Source organism: Pinus tabuliformis, chromosome 2_2 (assembly GCF_031772625.1).
Source record: "Pinus tabuliformis cultivar Carrire ecotype Pingquan chromosome 2_2, CPIR1, whole genome shotgun sequence".
In the NCBI taxonomy this organism is placed as follows: domain Eukaryota; kingdom Viridiplantae; phylum Streptophyta; class Pinopsida; order Pinales; family Pinaceae; genus Pinus; species Pinus tabuliformis.
Genome location: NC_142300.1, coordinates 387288660 through 387312382, shown reverse-complemented (window position 1 = coordinate 387312382; position 23723 = coordinate 387288660). Strand labels below are relative to the sequence as shown.

The 23723-nt window shown below is 36.5% G+C and overlaps 1 protein-coding gene across 1 annotated transcript; it reads right to left on the bottom strand.

Moving 5' to 3' along the window:
• Positions 1-6341: 6341 nt before the first annotated feature.
• LOC149192888 (delta-selinene-like synthase, chloroplastic) lies at positions 6342-10267 on the bottom strand. The gene is made up of 10 exons (XM_089406490.1): positions 10125-10267; positions 9743-9930; positions 9523-9635; positions 8756-8976; positions 8577-8674; positions 8391-8483; positions 7464-7679; positions 7181-7322; positions 6729-6977; positions 6342-6644 (listed from the first exon to the last, which is right to left on the bottom strand). Exons 1-10 carry the CDS (start codon positions 10251-10253, stop codon positions 6342-6344), a joined length of 1752 nt encoding a protein of 583 aa, XP_089262616.1. The 5' UTR covers positions 10254-10267.
• Between the last annotated feature and the right edge of the window lie 13456 nt (positions 10268-23723).

Here is a 23723-nt window from a genome sequence, read left to right as displayed (position 1 = left end):
TGTCGTTGCTAATATTTTTATGGAAGATTTTGAGTCCAAGGCTCTAAACTCTTCCCGGCTCTTGCCAAAGCTTTGGAAAAGATATGTGGATGACACCAATGTTATCTGGTCTCACGACCAAGAAGAATTAGATCTCTTCTTCGATCATCTCAGCAATCAATCCTCAACCATTAAGTTCACTAAGGAGCAGGAAGTTGATGGTTGCCTTCCGTTCCTCGATATTCTTATTTCTAAGAATAGTGATGGTTCCCTCGCCCACCAAGTTTTTCGGAAGAAAACACATATAGAGCATTATCTTCATGCCAGTTCTCACCATTTTCGAGCTCAAAAGATGGTTGTTCTCAATACCCTTGCTACTATGGCCCTAAGGATCTCGAATAAGAAGAGTTTTGAGAAAGAAAAATCGCATCTCCTTGATGTCTTTGTTGAGAATGGTTATAGTAGATACATGGGTCTAAAGGCTTTCCTTAAAGCTACCAAGAATTCTCTGACTAAAAGGGAACCGAAGGAACGAGTTCCAGGTGTCCATCTTCCATATGTTCAGGGGACTACTGATAAGATTGGAAGGATTCTCAGGATGCATAGTGTCCCTGTGACCTTTAGGCCCCTAAACACCATTCGTATGTCCCTCAGATCAGTGAAGGATCCTATCGACCCTAAAGATATGAAAGGTGTGTATATGATCCCCTGTTCCTGTGGGACCCCCTATATTGGGGAGACTGGTCGCTCCATTAATCAAAGGATTAGTGAGCATGCAGCGGACCTTAAGCATAGGCGAACTAAGTCTTCCGCTTTAGCTGAGCATGTTGAGAAAACTAATCATCATGTTTGTATTGAGGAGGCTAGTGTTATTGCTAAGGTTTCACACTTCCATCATCAAAAATTTAGGGAAGTGCTTGAGATTGAAAAGAGGCTGAGCAATCTCAATAGAGAAGATGGCTGGAAAATCAGTAGGTGTTGGGTTCCAACACTCTCTTCCTAGTCATTTTTTCCGCCCACTTTCTCCTTTTTTTTTTTTAGTATATTCCATCTACTTTCTTAATTAATTTATTATTATTATTATAACCATCTACTTTCTTAACTAATTTATTATTTATTTATTTATTTATTTATCTTCTTTTTTTTTAAGTTGACTTATATTATTTTTCTCGTTATTTTTATTTTTATTATATATATATATAATTTAATTGAATTGAATTTTTTATTTTTTTAACCATCTCTTTCTTATTCATTTATTTACTTTTTTACATTTAATTAATTAATTAATTAATTTATTTAATTATTTATTTTTCTTACTAACTTGTATATACATATAATTTATTCATATAAGAAAGGTCCTTTATATAACTAATTTCCATTTCAATACTAATTAGCTTATAATTTTTAATTATTTATTAATACCTTTTTAACTAACTATTATCACAAATTTAAATTATTTTTTATATTTGTATATTTTTATATATATTTTTAGTGGATTGGTCACCTAATATAACTTATTTCCCTTATTATTAAAAAAGTTTTGATCCTGGTCCAATAGTCAAAATTAGCTGTTGGTCAAGTTAGCCGTTGGAGGCTTTGCTCAGTCTATTTAACATGCTAAGCTGGATCTGTTTCCTCAACTTGTCCTGACGATGAACCACACTGGTTGGTTTGAAATACGTCCACAAATGGTATTTCATGTGATCTTCGCCGAAAACTCTTTTGTAAACTAGATCATAATTGCTATCTTCCATTTCGCTCCAAAGTAATTGCTTGATCTCTTCAAGAAGCATTCCAACACATTCATAATATGCCGTGCATAATTACAGTTCATTACAATTAAAATATATAGATGAGAAAGATAGAGATAGGTGGAATGATAGAGTGATAGCTAACCAGAAACAGATCAAAACTAACCTAGAAATTGTAGACAACCGACTGAACATTTTACAAATTCAACCAACTATAAGGAAAATCTAATATATTTTTCAGTATGATAAAACATATAAGAATACAGTAGAAAAATGGAAAATGGTGCAGTGGTGATTGCGTGATGATTGTAATTACGGAGATAAAATGGCACACAACAATATATTCTATTATTAATGAGGAAATTTACACACATATTTATACAAGCAATAGTCTCAAGATAGGAATTCTATCTTAGACATACAGTAGTGTGGTTGAGAGATTCTCTCAACCACACACTAAACTAGGAGAAACTAAATTCCTATTATGTAGGAACAAACTCCTCAAATGGAAAATTACAACCATAGACAAGTAGGAATTAATTATTTCTAACTCCCCCCCTTAATGACTACTTGTCACGATAGTCAAATCCACCACCATCAGGCGAATTGCATGTACAGAACCTCCAAAACACAATTTGCCACAACTTCTCTGATCTGCCTCCTCTCACAAATCGTCAAACAAGGATAAGGATTCCCACGGATCCCCCTGAAGGTGAATTGGCGTGATCTCGAGTGAAAAGCCCGCGCCCATACTAAATTGGAAACTCTTTCACGATTTTTTCGTAAATTTCCACTCTAGTCTGGTATTTTGACACGGTAGTGTGATTAATGGCCTAACAGACACGCTAGTTGCGCTTGTTGGCACTACTGTTAGCGCGAAAAGCGCACCAATCCCCTTCTACTCAGAAATCCGAGCCAGGTGTTCCGCAGTCCACCTACTCAATTGAGCACAAAGCTCTCGTATATACGCGGCCACAATTAAGGAACCTCAAGCCACAGAGGCGATTCTGCCACAAAGGAAAGCTGATCACAAAAGCACTTCAGCCATAAAGACCATATAGATGGTTCCTGGCTCACCACCAACCATCACTTTACAGTGACAAAAGATGGTTTCAGGCTGACCATAAACCATTACAAAGTGGTTTTAAGATCACCACGAACTTTCAGATGCCTTTAAAACTTACATTTCCTTCCACATTTTGGAGTTTCTGGGTACATACAATGACCATTACAACAACTAGACTTGTTTATAACATGCTAGGGAGTCTATTCCACAAACCACACTAATTCAAACAAACATCTACTTTGTTGTCCACAATAAACGTTGTTGTTTCTCCTTTACCTCCTCTTTTCAATTGTTCATATCATCTTCAACATTATCTTTGGCATCTGTCTAATAGTTATCTTGGATTTCCATGTTCCACACAAGTGATTGGTTAGAGTAGCCAATTCTATCCAAATCACTACACATCATATTGAGTTGGCTAGACACAATATATTAATCAATTACAAAAAAAATCTATTATCTATAAACAACATGATATTCTTTACAGACAATTGAGAAACATATTTCATTTATCATGACCAAAGATATTTATGATTACCATCATGAAAGCCTTGAGGAGTCATGGGAGCTCCAAAGTCGCCACACCTCATGGGTTGGAGTCAAACTGATCAACCATTGTGGCACGTGGCACCAGTCCACGCCATTGGTCCAGATCTTGGAATACACTTTCCAACTTTCATCGAAATTCTCAGCCACTGCTCGACCCCTCTTCATTCTCAACACACCTTTCCTGTAACACGATCCAGGTGCGGTTTCATGGCGGTAGCTGAAAGACCCTGCACTGTACGTCAGAACTCCATTGACGAATGACTGTAGCGTGAGGCTTGATGCAGGTGCAGACTTTGAGGGAATCCCGCAGGATTTGTCAGGGCTTTTGAGCAGCTTCACCGAGCACATGCTCAATTGATTAGCAGACTCAAAAATACTTAAAGGAAGCTCCACGTTGAATTCACCTTTTTCATTTGTTTCTCCCCTGATGGATACGGTCATCATCGTTTTCCTGTTGAGCCTGCATTCCACAGCTACCGAACCACCAGATATAACATAGCCATTTTCAGAGGGCCTGCCCTCTAAACATGCATCGCAGAACACATTTCCAGTAACAACGATAGATCCAGAAGCCTTCTCTTCAGCTGCAGTATTAGTGGCAGCACCCAAAGCCAAGTAGCTCAGGAAAAAGCCAATCAAAATAGACTTGCGTGCAATTGAATTTCTTCACCGATCATGGCGTCGGTTGAAATTCCTCATGGGTTGTGTATTATTCCTTTCAACAGAAGATGGTTGATGGCAACGTAAAGAAAAACACCGCAGGCAAAACCTATTGAAATTGCATAAATCAAGGTCGCCCTTGCTGGAGGACAAACGAAGAGCAATACGCTTCAATTCTGTGACCATTACTCAGGTCACGCAGATTCTGAGGCTGAGCAGCTGATTAATTTCAGCCACGAAAGTGAAGTCTCCACCTCGCCGCGAAAATCAGCCACTAAAATTCTTAATGGAAGAAGACCCACTGCGAAAATCAGCCAATAAACTCTCCTCTGTAGTCCCTTATTGATTACCAAAGAGATCATCCTCATCGCCACGTACAGGAAATAGGTTATGCACAAACACACAAACACCCCATATACAATAGTACAGAAGAGAGGATAAGTACAATAAACCTCACCCCTGCTTTCCTGAAATGCCCTCGTAAAATACTTGGGTATTCTGGCCCCGTATCCTTCCTTCTTTTCGTTGTATCCGTTATGAAACTCAAAACTGGAACTAATAACAAGGAAAAAACAGTTGTGCAGCGAACACAGGCACACACAGGATGAGCACGAACGTAATGACTCCCCTGTTCCACCGTTTTGTACGAGACATTTCTGGATAAAGCAAGCCACGAACACGAGATCGGATCATACTACGATCCGCACAAAGCCAAACCCTTGGTGCTCACTATGCAGTGGCCACACCACGCCTCCACTGCACCAGATCTATTCCGCTGCACAGATCCACCAACAGACAACCTCTTAGATAGATCTTCAAAGCTCGATCTGTCAACCTCGACGAGATTGACCAGCAAAAGGGCAGATCTGACCGCCTCGCAGCACACCAATAGATCCAGCTCCCACCGACTGGTCAACGAAGCAACGCAACTTTCTCTTCGTTCTTCATTGCCAAAACCAAGATAAAATAGCACACACGCGCAACCTTTCCATGATCCATGCTCACCGCATCACCTCTCAGAATCACTTTGTCAAGAACTGCGCAGAAACCCTCGTCTTGTTCAGGAAAGCCTCGTCCGATTGCGCAGTGAAGGGAAGCTCCACAGTAGATCTGCTACCAAAAACAATGCATCAAGGCACCAGTGTTGCTCCCTTTCGGCCTCTCGCTCAACCACGTTGCACCGATCGGCCCAAACGCATCCTTCACTATAGATCCAAGCTTCCTTCGCAGCAGATCACATCTTGATCCCCAAACTGGATCGGAATCTCGCCACTGAAACCGGATCCAGATGCGCCATCTCCACACATGCGTAGAATCTGTCAACGCAGCAGGTCTGCCCTCCAATAGATTCACCCCACAATAGCCCCCTTCGACTTTCAATGGCAGCCTCCTCCACGGCAGTCCCAACGCCCTTCACATTGGCTGCAGACTCTTCACAGAGCACAGAAAATGTATGGAGTGCCAACCCCACAGTGAACTGTTAGCCGCTACTCAAGAATAAGCTATCGGTTGCTGGAAAGAGAGAAATCGTTGTCGTATGAAGAACAGAGCAGCAGATAGAAGTTTCAAGGTGAAACCATGGTCCCAACAGATCAAACCTTCCAGAATTTCCAAACTATAGCCACCATAATCGTTGGTGAGCCTTAAGCTGTTGCAGTGACAAGCTTAGTCAATAAGAGCATATGCTTCCTTCGTGAAGGATCAGTCGAGATCTTCTACGCAATCTTTGTTCTGTGGGGAGGAAACACAAAACACATACCAAACAACATTGTCAACCATTGGATCTCAGCGTCCTGGCAGACCGCTCCACTCAAGCACTCAGGCCGCTCCACCACTTGAACAGATCACAAAAATAATTGATGGACAAACAACGTATACTAAACTCTTTATTTTCCACAGGCTCTAATACCAAGATAAAATGGCACAGAGCAATATATTCTATTATTAATGAGTAAATTTACACACATATTTATACATGCAATAGTCCCAAGATAGGAATTCTATCTTAGACATAGTTGAGAGGTTCTCTTAACCACACACTAAAATAAGAGAAACTAAATTCGTATTATGTAGGAACAAACTCCTCAAATAGAGAATTACAACCATAAAAAAGTAGTAATTAATTATTTCTCACTTATGGTACACGATACTTGGAACGTGTAGAGGAGCAATTTGCACGGGCACTTTGTCACAACTTGGCTAAACTACGTCCATAAACATTTGCACTAAAAATCTTATTCTTACTCGCCCGAGTTATTCAAAACATACTTAATACACACACCTAGTAACAGTAACATACTTAATACGCAGACCTAGTAACAGCAACCCGGTAGCCATTATTCCTTGATAGGCACTTGATCGACGAGAATTTTGAATATTTGGTCCTTCACTTCCTTGTTAGATACGGAGAAGCCGTCTCCGTATCTGTACAGAAGTTGAACTCCCCGTGTTATATTGAAATTGAACTTCTTGCAACATAATGGTACACTGTCGTCCTTAAGATACTCCAGATTCAATTCCTCAAGGGAGAGATGAAGGATGCCCTTGATGTGATTTATCGCATCTTCGACGGTAGAATCAGGATTGTCTTTAATATAACAAGCTATACTTGAAGCCATCTCCCCGTGTTCCTTCTCGTCCTTCATTGCAAATAGTGAAGACGAATCAGTATTTTGCATAGAATTGTATGCATGCAAATAAATCTCGATTTAGATGCCAAATACCTCGAAATCACTCAAGTCGTCGATGAGTCTGCCCGTAAATTCTGAGAGCTCCTGCATCTTAGACGGAGAATATATTTGCTCCAGAATGTTGTTTGGGAGAAGTTGACCCATCAAGAGAAGGGGAAACAAATTTAGAACACACATCGCTGAGCTAGCGCGCGCATTCTTTATGTACTCATTAAACGTGGGCATATGAGCAGTCGCCATCCATTCCGCTTCCTGCAAATAAGACTCAAGATATCGCTGCCACTGAAAATACAACCAGGGAAAGTACGTTAATGGTTAATCGTTAATGTGTTAATATGCTTCCCCCTTTCAATTAAAAAATCTCAAAAGGTCTTTTCCACCGTCAATTGGCTTCTTAGTAGGTCGACGGAAGTAAAATGAAAATACTAATAACATCCCATTAAACTAATCCCACTGCAGAGTCACATATCTTCCTAAACACATACGCTATTGCACTTTAATGTAGCTGTCATATCCCGCTTTTGCACTTTGACGACTTGATCAGCCAATTCATTCGCTGTTTTGAAGAAAAACCGGAATGCAATTTTTATGTGGTCTGGAAGGTCATCTATCAGTGAAAGATCCCATCTGAAAATGGCACAAACAGTAATGAAATTGAAAATATTCAAGATATATAACAGGCGCAGAAAATATATGATTGGAATATTCTCGGAAACTAGAAATAACTCAATTGGCAATTTGCACAAAGTCTGTATAATTTGAATTCACCGTCTGACTGCCTCTGTGGTGGTTTTCAGTTCGTCCAAGAGACCGTGAGTGTCGTAGAAGTCATCTAGAAAAGTTACCAACACACAAACTTGTGCTATGGCAATTCTGCTTTGAGAGAATTCGGGCTCGAAAATGCATGTAGCCCCCCAGAAAAGATATTCCACGTGACGTATCCTATAGAAATTCAGCTGTGCAATTTCTGACTCTCGCCACCACCTACGCAGCACAAAAAAGTATTGTAGAGGGTGAACTCTTATCATGATCTGCCAAAATTCACAATGAGTATATATTTATTCTGCCTAATATTAACGACTTTTATTTAATTACAACCACATTTAGGTATGGAGACTAATTTTTCCAGTAATATAGGAAAATGTTTAGACTATGATGAATTAATTTGCAGATAGTTATTATGAATGATATTTATTTTTAATATTATTATAATATGAAAAAACAAAAACCTGTGGTTTAGTTTTTGACCGGATTCAAATTTTATGGGACATGTTGAGAATGGAAGTTATTTTTGGAATTAAACTTACTAAGAAATCTAAAAATTTAATTGATTTAATTCAACGTAAATTGTGATAATAAATATCCTATTATGGATGAATAAGTCTTCTTCCATACCCAGAATTAGATTAAAAAAAATTACTAAAAAAAATATTATGAATTATCAATAATAATTTTGAAATTTACCAAAGTGATTGGTCGGCTTTAAACTTACACTAACGGACTATTACCCAGATGAGAAATTGCAAAATACTTACACCAATGTTAACTTCCAAAGCTCAGCACATTCAATGATCGATTATAGTTTTAAAATAAGCTTATAAATATTTTTATTTTTTAAAATTCACCCTGTATTGAACTGTTAAAAGAACGCTCCCGACGCTATAAACTATGAAAATGGCGAGTACCGATCACTACCTTGTAATAAACTGTAACTCTTTCTGATGTATGCATTGCAGGATATTGAAGTCCAATTTGGCTAACTCCAGAACTTTTTGGTTGAAATTCGACCTAAATAAAAATTTGGAAAGAGGATTTAGTATGGCATTACAATTTTCGTAATTTGAAGATAAGTCTAATATATATAGTTAATAGGGCCAGTACTTGAGCCACGAGCTGTTTTGTCCATATATTTCAATAAAGGTCCTTGCCTCCCATCTGGGCGCACTGCAATACCAGGGAAACTCCAATGCGTACTTTACCTAAACAACAGTATGAAGTTAAATACTTTATAAACCATGGACACCATCCTTCATTTAATTTTAATTAAGACTTTGATCTACCTCTTCCAAAAGACTTTGATCTACGTCGGTCAGATCCCCGCGTCCAGCTAAAACTTGATTTAGATATTCTCTTGTAAAAGCGTTTGCCTCTTGCATCACTTTTTCTCCGGGAAATGAAATGTCTGAAGCTCGAAGTAACGACAACATGCTTCTCACTCGTTTCTCTCCAGTAAAATTGCAGAAGAACTTCGCGTTTTCGCCCTTGAAATTCTCCAACACACCTGTTTGGAAACTTTGGAAGATAAGTACAGAATTGAATTAAAAAGAATAAAAATAAGCATGTGTTTTGATCGTAAAAATGTAGTTAAACACCTACATCTATTCTCTTATTTTTTTTAAAACAACTACATCTATTACATTAAAAATTTCCAAGACATTCGTTCATTGTTTAGTAATATAAAAAAAACTTTGTATGAATGCGTCAGCGGATAACACCTTTAATGAGCACATTTAATACGCGTCAGCTACGAGATTCGAATCCCGGACGGAATTAACAAAATCCTTACAAGATCAACTACAACTAGGCCATCCTCTTTTTTTTTCCTTAATGCAAATATGTATACCTGCTGTTTGTTATCGAGGAGATTCTTTAAGTAGGTTATTTGAGTTTGGAACTTGTCTAAAGTTCAATGTTTATTATTAAACGTTTTCACTTTCACCATTGAACTTAGGCTAGCCCAATATAGTGAGCTCTTTCACTTATACTGCCTAACAATATTAGAAAATATCTTGAAGCTTTACATCAAATTAATTGCAGTTGATACCACCTGAAGACACGTTATATCGATGCAGTCGGAGAGCACGAAATCCTAACGCTGTCGCATTAAGATCTATGCAGGAATCGCTCGATCCCACTCCGATGCCCTTTTCGTTCCAACATCTACTCAGCTTATCAGTCAGCGTGGGAATCGAAAATAGCCCCAAAATCGGAGTGCACATATATGTAAACGCTAAATTAAATTTATTTATCTGTCCAGATTCACTTACCTGTAAACGTAATCTAGGGCACCTGTTTTTATTTCATGTTGAAAATGTCGATCAATTCCAAGGCATTCCAATGTGTCAACTATGTGAAGACGTTTGATTAGATCATAATTGCTATCTTCCATTTCGCTCAAAAGTAATTGCTTGATCTCCTCAACAAGCATTCCAACGCGTTCATAATATGCCGGTGCCTAATTACAGTTCAGTGCAATTAAAATATAGATGAGAAAGATAGAGATAGGTGGAATGATAGAGTGATAGCTAACAAGAAACAGATCAAAACTAAAAGCAAACAACCAGCAGATGACAAATAGGTGCCTGCAAACAAAAAGCAGATGACAGAGCTACAGACAGGTGCCATAAGAGAGAGAGATTTAAAGTATACCCCATACGGCGAGTTGAGAGACAGTATGAACTCATCGTCCCACACGTTTCCGTGGTGATTGGCCGTTCGTCGAGGGATGGAAAATTCATTGCTCATTTCGGCGGAAGCAGATTCAGAAATCTCAGCCATAACACTACACTTTGCTATGCGATTTATTTAATGAATGGACAATATCGGCTCGCTTATATATATACACGCCTAACACTACAGTTTCCTGCCACACATCGATGCTAAATGACAAATCAGAAAGAATATTTCTCAGAGTTCGGAGCGTTTCACAAAAAAATTGGGATAATTTTTATGCCGTGACAAATCGGACAGAATATTTGAGAGACTTCGGAGCGTGAGACAAAAAAATTGGGATAATTTTTATGCCGTGACCAATCGGGGAGAATACAGAGTTCGGAGCGTGAGGCAAAAAAATTGGGATAATTTTTATATAGTGTGAAATCATCGGAGTATCGGTGCTTTCATCGAAATATGGATTATCTCGCACGAAAAGGTTGAACGTAGTTAACTAAACTATATGACATATATTTTTGGACGTTCGGTCAGAGTAAAGTTAATATTAAACTATATTTTATATATATTTGCGAACGTTAGGTTCGAGTAAAGTTAATATTAAACTAATTTAATATATTTTTGCGAACGTTAGGTCAAAGTTAATTGGATGATGTGAGGTGAATGTCAGGTGTGTTTGAAGGGAGTGAAATTGAACTTTAGTGCATCTAAATTCATATATTTTTATTGAACTATCGTATTAATAATGTTAATTATAGTATTAATATTAACATGTGTTTTATATACTTGTATTTACCATATTCATAATATTTTAAAAATATATTACTTAATTATAAATATTTAATTTTAAAATATTATAAGTTAATATAAGTAAAAATATTTATATATAATTAATTAATAGTTAGCATTTTTGTCTTGTTATTGTTATTGTTGGTATAAAATTACAAAATGATAGAGCTAGTGGGTTTAAGCACATGGTCAACAAAAGATTTTTTGTAATTATTTTTACCTTACCTAAGAGGAGTAAGTCATCTCACCCCAGGCGTCCTATAACCTTACTCTATGAACTTTTAGATAGGAACACGAGAGCGAACATATAAAGTAGCTCAAAATCACATGAACACGTAACCATGCTAAGTCCAATAATCTCAGTGGCAATATTTTGGCATGTGAGCTTTTTCTTCTCGTTTCCTTTTGCTTTAATTTTTATAAACTTCACTCGTTTGAACTGCGAGTCTCTTCCTCGGATGCCACAGCCTTTCCTTCATGGTTGCTTTTGTGGCTCGGATGCCACTACTCCATCTCTTATTGATGACTGTTACATCTCAGTTGCACTTGTATGTCCGCATATTTTCCACTTACCATTCTTTGGCCTCTAATGGATCTTGGCAGATTTTCTTTCTTTCCTCCATTTTTTCCTCCATAAGTACCCTTTGGTCACACTACTCAAAATGTGTCAAAAACTCTATCCCGAGAAGAAAAGGAGCCAATAGGCCCCAACCCAATGGATTGACTCATTCCTGAGTCAATCCTTTACTCATGTTGATGTTTCTTCTTCCTATTGTAGGCCTCCTACTTCTTCTACATCTTCTTGAACCATTTCTTTGTGTGTTGAAGGTTCTCCTTCAAATGAAGGACACAACTATGGGGTAGATGGGATGGCTACAGCCTTGAATTGTGTATAGTTAATAAAGGTTGATCTCTAGGGATTTGTGTTAGTGATATCTTGCTCAATAAAATTTTTCGATATGTTCAGTTGTTGGTTGGTTGGGTCTTGCATTCAATAGAGCATTCCACTAAGTATGTTCTTTTGCACTCAACTGTTGTGGTTTCTAGAAATGGATCTTTTTGGTAGCTTGAGTTCATGAAGCAGAGCCTTGGTTTTGCGCAATTCATCCTTCATCTGTTGGATCTCATTCTCAAGAATTTCGCTCTATGCAAGAAGATCTTGTTGCTGGTTTATGTGAGGTGTGGTCAAGCCTTGATTGAACAACTGGTGAGCCTATCGTCGTAGAGTATAGACCGGTTTATTTTTATTGCCAAGGAACCCTGACGTGTCATGAACCTAAGTGAATAATAGACTAATGAATGGATACCTTCAAATAATCAACATCAATGATCTTCTACTCAATGTCACTCGCATATTGCATGGTTGGATCATGGAGCACACTTTGGCTTGCTGCAATAGTCTTTTGAAGCTTCCTATTTTCTTAAACAAGGTTTGTGCATGCAGTGTGTATGTGGTCACAATAATATGACAGAGTGCAGGCTCAGAATTCCTCTGGTGTGTTTTGCACTGCATCAACAATGATAGGACAAAGAGCCTGGAATTTGGTGCTAATATCATCAATATGTTGTCATAGCACTTTCTTTTCCTATAGCAGTTGATCTTGCTTAGCCGCAATAGAGAGAAGTTTCTCGTGTTTTTGCTCATGTTCAGTTGTCAAGGAATTGTCTAACGTCTCTGGTTGGCGGGTATCCAGTTGAATGAAAGTAAAGATCTAAGAGGATGACTAGATCTAAATGTCATCAGGCGCCATGGTAGTAGGTGGAGGGTATGAGGCTTACAACAGTTGTGAATTAGAAACTGATTTATTAGGTTGGCCTTGGGGCAAAGTCTCCTGTTATAGGGTCTCTACAGTGTGGGCATTGGTGTGGCCTAAAATAGAATGTGATAGAGAACTGTGAATGGGCTTGGGGAAGTATTAACATCTTGGCCGTATGAATTAGCGTGAATAAGTTGGTTGGTTTTTAATCACGGGCGTGATGCTAGTAACAAAATAACAGAAGTATGTTAACTAACTCACGAGTTGTAGGTTGAGCAATGAGTGCATCTTCGTTAGTGTCAGTGATGGAATGAATTACAGAATCAACCTACATCTCGATCTCAGAACTGAGCAAGTTGTCAGTCAGAGGAAGGTATAAAATGGTTGTGGAGGGGGAGGTTGTGTGGGGTGATGGGTTGTGAGAAATTGGGGACGCAGTGGAGGTGGATTGCGGAATTTCCTCAATGATTTGGGTGTTGGCGAAAGAATGTGCTCCTTCGCTACTAGGATTGACGACCAGAGCATAGGTAAATTTAATGCGTTTTCGAGGTAGTGATGGAGGTTAGGTAGTAATTAGATGAGTTTCCTGGACTATGGGTTTAGTAACAGAAAGAGCGCCCACTAAGGGAGTGAGGCAACCACTGAGCTGAATGAAAAATTATTGATCGGACTAACATTAAGAAATTCAAAGAACATGGACAGCTAACTTACTGACAACCTGAGACGCTTCAGGGTGTTGCGAACTAATATCATCGCTTTCTCGAATCTCTTCAAGACATGATTGAGCGTCTCTTCTACTACTTGCTTTCAAGAGGTAGAGGGGATCTTGCTAGATAGTGGTCATGGTAGCATCCATTAAAAAGAGCATATATTCTTGTCGTCCCAAATCTCACCAATGGTTCTAGGCCAAGATAGGACTTTAGTTTGGAACGCCTCTTCCGAGAGAATGAAACACAACACTCAACTAGACTAAGTGGAGGTTGTTAACTATGGGGCAAATCAAAGTGGTGTTGTGGTGAACACCAAACCATATTTCATGCGAATAGTCATCTAAAGAAATTTTGGGATTCTGGGACGAATTTGGTGACAACGAGAATCTTTTCATACAATCCCGTGAAGGAGGCCTTGTTAATTCCTTGTTGCTTAGGTCCCGTGAGGTCGTCCATGCAGGGTACCTGAGTGCCAAGGGCTAATATTTAGACATTGGGGCTAGCTCTATGCTTTTAAGAAGACACCACTTCATCATTTCCAAAGATACAATGAGATATCCATAAATGGAATATGTTGCCCACTTCCACTAACCTTTTATATATATATATATATATATATATATATATATATATAAACAAGAATGATATGCTAGAAATTGTACCCAAATAATGTGTTCTATTGCATGATGTTAGGTGAATGTTAGGTGTGTTTGAAGGGAGCAAAATTGAACATTAGTTCATCTCAATTCATATATTTTTATTAAGCTATAATATTAATAATGTTAATTATATTATTAATATTAACATGTGTTTTATATATTAATATTTAAAATATTCATAATATTTACAATATATATTACTTAATTATAAATATTTAATTTTTAAAATATTATAACTATATATATATATATATAAGATTTATAAGTAATTAATAAATAGTTAGCATTTTTGTTTTGTTATTTTTGGTATAAAATTATAGATGATAGAGCTTGTGGTTTCAAGCACACGGAAAGCAAAATATTCATTGTAATTATTTTTACCTTAGCCAAGAGAAGTCATCTCACCAGAGGCGTGCTATGACCTTACTAAGATGGGGATTAGGGCCACACAACAAGGAGAGTTATGAAAAGACTATCATTCCCATTTACTCTAGAAACGATAACATCTCACATAACGAGCAAAATGTCCAAGAGACAAAAGACATATACATTCATTCATAAGAAATTTTTTGAAGAGGCCCATCCGACTAACACATTTAGAGCCATAAAGAAATCCCACAACTCTTCCCATTAACTTAAAGCATCATTACATTGTCTCTCTATGACCTTTCAGATAAGAACACGAGAGAAAGCATATAAAGTAGCTGAGAATCACATAAACACAGAACCATGCTAAGTCAAATAGACTCAATGGCAATATCTTTGCATGTGATCTTTTTCTTTTGGTTTCCTTTAGCTTTAGTTTTTATAAAGTTCGCTCGCTTGGACTGTGAGTCTCTTCCTCGGTTGCCATACCCTTTCCTTCGTGGTTGCTTTTGTGGCTTGTATGCCACTGTTCCATCTCTCATTGGTGACTGTATGTCTAAGCTGCACTTTCATGTCCCCATATTTTCCACTTACCAATCTTCGGTGTCTAATGGATCTTGGCAGATTTTCTTTCTTTCCTTGATTTTTCTCCTCCACAACTACCCTTTGGTCACACTACTCAAAATGTGTCAAAAACTCTGTCCCCAAAAGCAAAGGACCCAATATGCCCCGACCACAATGGATTGACTCATTCTCGAGTCAATCCTTTGCTAATGTTGATGTTTCTTCTTGCTACTGTAGGGCTCCTGCTTGTTCTACAAGTTCTTGAACCATTCCTTTGCATGTTGTAGGTTCTCCTTCAAATGAAGCACACAACTATGGGGCAGATTGGATGGCTATAGTCTTGAATTGTGTATAATCAATAACAATTGACCACTTGGGATTTGTGAGAGTGCTATCTTGCTCAATAAATTTTGTCGTAAATTCATTTTTTGGTTGGTTGGGTCTTTCATTCAACAGAGCATTCAACTAAGTATCCTATTTTTCACTCAGTTGTTGTAGTGTCTAGAAATGGATCTTATTGGTGGCTTGAGGTCATGAAGCAGATCCTTAGTTCCTCGTAATTCATCCTTCATCTACTCGATCTGATTCTCAATAATTTCACTCTATGAAAGAAGATTTTGTTGCTGGTTGATGGCAGGTGTGGGCAATGATGGATTGAACAAGTAGTGAGCCTATTGTCGCAGAGTATAGACCGGTTTATTTTTCTTGGCAAGGAACCCTAACGAGTCATAAGCCGAAGTGAATATTTCTTTCTCCTCTCTCGTAGACTAATGAAGGGGTAGCTTCAAGTAAGACACATCAATGATCTTCTGCTCAATGTCACTCACATACTGGGTGGATAGATTAGGGAGCACACTTTTGCTTGATGCAATAGTCTTTTGAAGCTTCCTGTTTACTTAAACAAGGTTGGTGCATTCAGTGTGTATGTGGTCACAATAATATGACAGAGTGTAGGCTTAGAATTCCTCTGGTGTCTTTTGTACAACATCGACAATGGTAGGCCAAAGAGCCTGGAATTTGGTGCTAATATCATCAATATTTTTTTGTAGTGCTTTCTTTTCCTATAGCAATTGATCTCATTTGACCACAATAGAGAGAAGTTGCTTGTGTTACTACTCATGTTCAGTTGTGAAGGAATTGTCTAACGCCTCTACTTGGCGGGCATCCAGTTGAATGAAAGTAAAGATCTAAGAGGGTGACTAAATTTAAAGGTCATCAGGTGTCATGGTAGCAGCTGGAGGGTATTAGGCTTACAATGGTTGTGAACTGGCAATTGATTTATTAGATTGGACTTGGGGTGAAGTCCCCTGATATAGGGTCACTACAGCGTGGGTGTTGGTGTGTCCTAGAACAAAATGCGTTGTCGAACTGTGAATGGGGTTGCAGGTCTAAGGTGGGGAAGTTTTAACTTCTTGGCCCTATGAATTAGTGTGAATAAGTTGGTCGGTTGTCAGTCATGGGCTTGATGGTAGTAACAAAGATAACAAAGGTATGTTAACTGACTCCAGCTTTGTAGGTTGAACAATGAGTGCATCTTTGTTAATGTCAATGATGGATTAGATTATAGAATAAACATCCATCTCAGTCTCAGAACTAAGGAGGTTGTTGATTGGAGGAAGTTCTAAAATGGTTGTGGAGGAGGAGGTCGTGCAGGGTGATGGGTTGTGAGAAATTGGGGACGGAGTGGAGGTGGATTGCAAAATTTCCTCAATGATTTGGGTGTTGGCGAGAGAATGTGCTCCTTCACTAGTAAGATCGAAGACCTGAGTAGAGGTAACTTTAATGGATTTTTGAGGAAGTGATGGAGGACAGGTAGTAATGAGATGGGTTTATTGAACTATGGGTTTAGTAACAGAATGAGGGCCCACTAGGGGAAGTGAGGCAACCACTGAGCTGAATGAAAAAGTATTGATCGCACTAACGTTAAGAACTTCAGAGAACATGGGAAGGTAACTTAGTGACTACCTAAGACCGTTCAGGGTGTTGTGAACTAATATCATCATTTTCTCGAATCTCTTCAAGACGTGATTGAGAATCTATTCTGCTACTTGCTTCTAGGAGGTGTAGGGGCTCTCGCTAGGTAGTGGTCATGGCAACATCCCTTAAAAGGAACATGTCTTCTTGTTGTCCCAGACCTCACCAATGGTTATAGGCAAAGGTAGGACTTCTGTGTGGAACGCCTCTTCTGAGAGAATGAAATGCACAACACACAACTAGAATGAGTCAAGGTTGTTAACCATGGGGTGAATACAAGTGGTGTCGTCGCGTACACCAAACCATATTTCATGTGAATAGTCATCTAAAAGAAATTGCGGTATTTTGTGGATGACTTTGGTGACAATAAGGATCTTTTCATACAATCCCTTGAAGGAGGCCTTGTTAATTCCTTGTTTTTTAGGTCCGTGAGGTTATCCATGGGGGGGATGTCAATGCCAAGGGCCGATCTTTAGATATTGGGGCTAGGTCTATGCTTTTAAGAATACACCACTTCATCATTGCCAAAGATACAATGAGATATCCATAAATGAAATATGTTACCCGATACTACTAACTTTATATATATATATATAAACCAAGACAAAAAAAATTGATAAGGTAGAAATTGTACCCAAATAATTCGTTGAATGTGGCAGAAATTTGTGAAACTATGTCTACAAACTCTTTCACGAAAATTCTTATTCTCAATCTCGTAACTTATTTAAGTTATGCTCCCATGACCATGCACACTTAAGAAGCCTAAAACATCTACGGCATACTTAGTACACACAACTAGTAACAGTAACCCGACCGTCATTAATCCTGAATAGACACTTTGATAGAAGAGAATTTGAATATCTGGTCCTTCACTTGCTTGCTAGATACGGATATGTCCTCTCAGTATCTGAAAAGAAATTGAAGGCCTCATGCTATATTGAAAGTGAACTTCTTGCAACACAATAGCACACTGTCCACCTTGAGAAACTCCCGATTCAATTGATGAAGTGAAAGGTGACTGATGCCTTTGATGTGATTTAAACCATTTTCCATCGTAGAATCACAATTGTCTTTTATACAATGGAAATAACTAACATGTTATAAGGCATTATAAGGCATTAAATTAGCAAGACTGTTTATACCTATTTTTCAATTTTGACCTTTGCAAAATCTAACGGTGAAAATATATAACATTATATAACATTAAATTAACAGGACTATATGTGCCCATTTTTCAATTTTGACCTTGGCAAAATCTAACGATGAAAATATACATCCACCATTCATTTCATTTAATGCCCCTTCTCGTCCTTCGTACCCATTAATGACGACAAATCACAAAATTATGAGTGAACATTTTTCATAGAATTTTATGCATCTAATCTTTGTTAAAAGCTCTCAAAATAAATCTAAATTTATATGTCAAATAACTCAAAATATTTTATGTCGCGTTAATTCCCAACAAGAGAAGCACAAACAAATTTACGATAAACACCCCGAAGCTAGGGAGGGCATTCTTTATGTATTCGTGAAACGTGGGCACATAACTAGTTGTTATCCATTGCACTTCTTGCAGTTAAGCCTCAACATATCCCTGCCACTGATCATCCAACCGGTGTACTTAATGGTTAATCGTTAATGTGTTAATCTTCTTTTCTCTTTCAATTAAAAAAGTCTCAAAAGGGTTTTTCCACCGTGAATTGGATTCTTAGTACATCACTAGAAATAAAATGAAAATACTAATAACATCTCATTAAACAAAGGCAAGGGCTAACGAGCCTGCTATAGGGGATTTAATGTCTGGTTAGCTGCATACTCCTTAAACCGATAATACACACGCGTGGAGAATTGATAAATAAAAAATAACAGCGGTGTATTATCGACTTAAGGAATATGCAGTTAAACAGGCATTTAATGCCCTATGGAAAGCTCATTAACCATTGCCTTAAACAAATCCCTCTAAATAATGGCATATGTTCCTATATTTTTTAATATACCCATCCCATCCCATCCCACCCCATCCCACCCCACCCTACCCTTGCTCTTTAATGACTTGAACAGCCAATTCATTCACTGTATTGAAGAAAAACAGGAATGCAATTTTTAAGTCGTCTGGAAGGTCATCTATCCATGAAAGATCCCATCTGGAAAATGGTACAAACAGTAATAAAAATGAAAATATTCAAGATAAATAAGAGGCCCATGATATATATGATTGGGACATTGCGGGCCCATGATATATAGGATTGGGATATTGTGGGGAACTAGGAATAAATCAATTGGAAATTTGCAGAAAGTCTTTACAATTTGAGTTCAGCTTCTCACGGCATCTTTGATGGTTTCGATTCGTCCCACAAAACGTGAGTGTCATAGAGTTTGTCTGGAACCATGGAATGAATATTATATGGATTTAATTTTCATATATTATTTCGATTCGTCCCACAAAACGTGAGTGTCATAGAGTTTGTCTAGAACCATGGAATGAATATTATATGGATTTAACTTTCATATATTATTTCGATTCGTCCCACAAAACGTGAGTGTCATAGAGTTTGTCTAGAACCATGGAATGAATATTATATGGATTTAATTTTCATATATTATTTCGATTCGTCCCACAAAACGTGAGTGTCATAGAGTTTGTCTAGAACCATGGAATGAATATTATATGGATTTAATTTTCATATATTATTTTATGATATTGTAGTATAAGTCAATTATTAAAGGGCCGATATTTATGTGAAATGTAGTTATCTCATTTTTTACTTTTAATTAAATTAATTAATTTTAAAAAAGTCAAAAGAACAGAACCATTGAATGAATATTATATGGATTTAATTTTCATATATTATTTTATGATATTGTAGTATAAGTCAATTATTAAAGGGCCGATATTTATGTGAAATGTAGTTGTCTCATTTTTTTACTTTTAATTAAATTAATTAATTTAAAAAAAAAATTCAAAAGAACATGGGTTATGATTTATTTTGCATGTGGTAGGAAGCCATGGTATTTAAGTATAATATTTTAACAAAGCCTATATACACTTAAATATGGATAATTTTATAAATTTTGTATTTTGACCATATAAAATGTTAAACATATAATAATAATATTGTTTTTTAAAATAAAATTATAATATAAATAAATTTTATAAAATTTTTCAATATAAAATATATTATGAAGTGTTTTCATGTCTATCAATATATTAGTTATTTAATTTATATAATTATATAATGATAATTTAAAAAATTAGATTTAAATTTCTTTTTTATTTTTCTATACTTAATTTATGAAAGGTAAAATACCAAAAAAAATTAATAATTAATATTTTTGTCCTCAAATTTTTTGTTTACACTTGCAACTAAATTATTTCATATACATTTTATAATTTTATATAATAACAAATCATATTATTTGAAAATTTAGTAATTGTACCAGAAAACTTCTTCATTTTACACTTATGTAATACTAAAATGGAAGTGAAAAAAAAATCATTTAGTATGTATTTGTATACAATTTAGTATTTATTTAATAAACAATTAGATGATAGGAAAATTTCGTAAATGAACATGAATAATTTTTTTATTTTACATTTATTTACTAAGACAAACACATTTATAAATATGGATGGTATATGTCCATAAACATATAAGTGTATACCAATCACATGCATAATCAGATTAGCAAATCTAGTTAAAAACATCGATAAGTGTTAATAATAATAATAATAATAATAATAATAATAATAATAATAATGTGTAGTCTAAGTTGTAGACGAAATAACAATTTTCATCGGAATTCACCAATATCTCGCAATACAATTTCAAGAGTTTTTGTTATTTAAAATATTTTCCTGAATGCATAAATGAATTCAGAACCCTCAAAAACCCATCAGGCACTCGAATTATGTAGATTAAACAATTTAAACTCAATTTTTTAAAAATATATGTGAGTGTTTTTATTAAAATTAACGAGAAAAAAAGTCGTGAAAAAAGTTATTTCGTTTATAAGTTAGACTACACCATAACAATAATAATAATAATAAATAACTATTAGTTATTATAATTAATAATAATTATTAATTTAGGTTAATTATTTTTAATTAGTTATTATTATAATCATTTTAAATTATTTATTGTTATTATTGATTAATTGTTGTTACTATGACTATTATTATTAATTAATATTACTCATATTTTTAATAAATATTATTATTTATATTGTTAATTAAATATAATATGATTATTAATAATATTAATAGTAATAGCCCATAGGGGTTTGGTCTCGTGGCCAGCAGATGGCCTGCTAAGTCATTCGTGCCATTGTGCAGGTCACGGGTTCAAGCCTCATCTTAACCTGAGGGTCATTCATGCGGGTTGGGCGGTTCCTCCTAGCGGTTATAGTGGCAGTCGGTGGGATTCGACCCCATGTAACGCGAGTACGATACCACCTCCATTGTCGATTTCACTAGATATGAAAAAAAAATAATATTAATCGTAATAGTAATAAATGACTTAGTCTAACTTATAGGCAAAATGACCTTTTTTTCACGATAGTTTTTCTGGTTAATTTTAACCTAAAGCCGGTAACGATTTTTAAGTGAGTGGAGGGTATGAGGCTTACAAAAGTTGTGAATTAGCAACTGATTTATTAGGTTGGCCTTGGGGCAAAGTCTCCTGTTATAGGGTCTCTACACTGTGGGCATTGGTGTGGCCTAAAATAGAATGTGATCGAGAACTGTGAATGGGCTTGGGGAAGTTTTAACATCTTGGCCGTATGAATTAGTGTGAATATGTTGGTTGGTTTTTAATCATGGGCGTGATGCTAGTAACAAAGATAACAGAAGTATGTTAACTAACTCACGGGTTGTAGGTTGAGCAATGAGTGCATCTTCGTTAATGTCAGTGATGGTTTGAATTACAGAATCAACCTACATCTCGATCTCAGAACTGAGCAAGTTGTCAGTCAGAGGAAGGTATAAAATGGTTGTGGAGGGGGAGGTTGTGTGGGGTGATGGGTTGTGAGAAATTGGGGACGCAGTGGAGGTGGATTGCGGAATTTCCTCAATGATTTGGGTGTTGGCGAGAGAATGTGCTCCTTCGCTACTAGGATTGACGACCAGAGCATAGGTAAATTTAATGCGTTTTCGAGGTAGTGATGGAGGTTAGGTAGTAATTAGATGAGTTTCCTGGACTATGGGTTTAGTAACAGAAAGAGGGCCCACTAAGGGAAGTGAGGCAACCACTGAGCTGAATGAAAGATTATTGAACAGACTAACATTAAGAAATTCAAAGAACATGGACAGCTAACTTACTGACAACCTGAGACGCTTCAGGGTGTTGCGAACTAATATCATTGCTTTCTCGAATCTCTTCAAGACATGATTGAGCGTCTCTTCTACTACTTGCTTTCAAGAGGCAAAAGGGCTCTTGCTAGATAGTGGTCATGGTAGCATCCATTAAAAAGAGCATATATTCTTGTCGTCCCAAATCTCACCAATGGTTCTAGGCCAAGATAGGACTTTAGTTTGGAACGCCTCTTCCGAGAGAATGAAACACAACACTCAACTAGACTAAGTGGAGGTTGTTAACTATGGGGCAAGTAAAAGTGGCGTTGTGGTGAACACCAAACCTTATTTCATGCGAATAGTCATCTAAAGAAATTTTGGGATTCTAGGACAAATTTGGTGACAACGAGAATCTTTTCATACAATCCCGTGAAGGAGGCCTTGTTAATTCCTTGTTGCTTAGGTCCCGTGAGGTCGTCCATGCGGGGTACCTGAGTGCCAAGGGCTAATATTTAGACATTGGGGCTAGCTCTATGCTTTTAAGAAGACACCACTTCATCATTTCCAAAGATACAATGAGATATCCATAAATGGAATATGTTGCCCGCTTCCACTAACCTTATATATATATATATATATATATATATATATATATATAAACAAGAAGGATATGCTAGAAATTGTACCCAAATAATGTGTTCTATTGCATGATGTTAGGTGAATGTTAGGTGTGTTTGAAGGGAGCGAAATTGAACATTAGTGCATCTCAATTCATATATTTTTATTAAGCTATAATATTAATAATGTTAATTATATTATTAATATTAACATGTGTTTTATATATTTATATTTACAATATTCATAATATTTTAAATATATATTACTTAATTATAAATATTTAATTTTTAAAATATTATAACTATATATATATATATATATATATATATAGAGAGAGAGAGAGAGAGAGAGAGAGAGAGAGAGAGAGATATTTATAAGTAATTAATAAATAGTTAGCATTTTTGTTTTGTTATTTTTGGTATAAAATTATAGATGATAGAGCTTGTGGTTTCAAGCACACGGAAAGCAAAAGATTCGTTGTAATTATTTTTACCTTAGCCAAGAGAAGTAATCTCACCAGATGTGTGCTATGACCTTAATAAGATGGGGATTAGGGCCACACAACAAGGAGAGTTATGAAAAGACTATCATTCCCATTTACTCTAGAAACGATAACATCTCACATAACGAGCAAAATGTCCAAGAGACAAAAGACATATACATTCATTCATAAGAATTTTTTGAAGAGGCCCATCTGACTAACACATTTAGAGCCATAAAGAAATCCCACAACTCTTCCCATTAACTTAAAGCATCATTACATTGTCTCTCTATGACCTTTCAGATAAGAACATGAGAGAAAGCATATAAAGTAGCTGAGAATCACATAAACATAGAACCATGCTAAGTCA

Coding starts and splice junctions, on each gene's coding strand:
- LOC149192888 (XM_089406490.1), bottom strand. CDS start 10,253: ATGGCTGAGATTTCTGAATCTGCTTCCGCCGAAATGAGCAATGAATTT. Junction 8,675..8,755: donor ATCAAAGTCTTTTGGAAGAG/GTAGATCAAAGT, acceptor ACTGTTGTTTAG/GTAAAGTACGCATTGGAGTT. Junction 7,323..7,463: donor ACCACAGAGGCAGTCAGACG/GTGAATTCAAAT, acceptor TGCCATTTTCAG/ATGGGATCTTTCACTGATAG.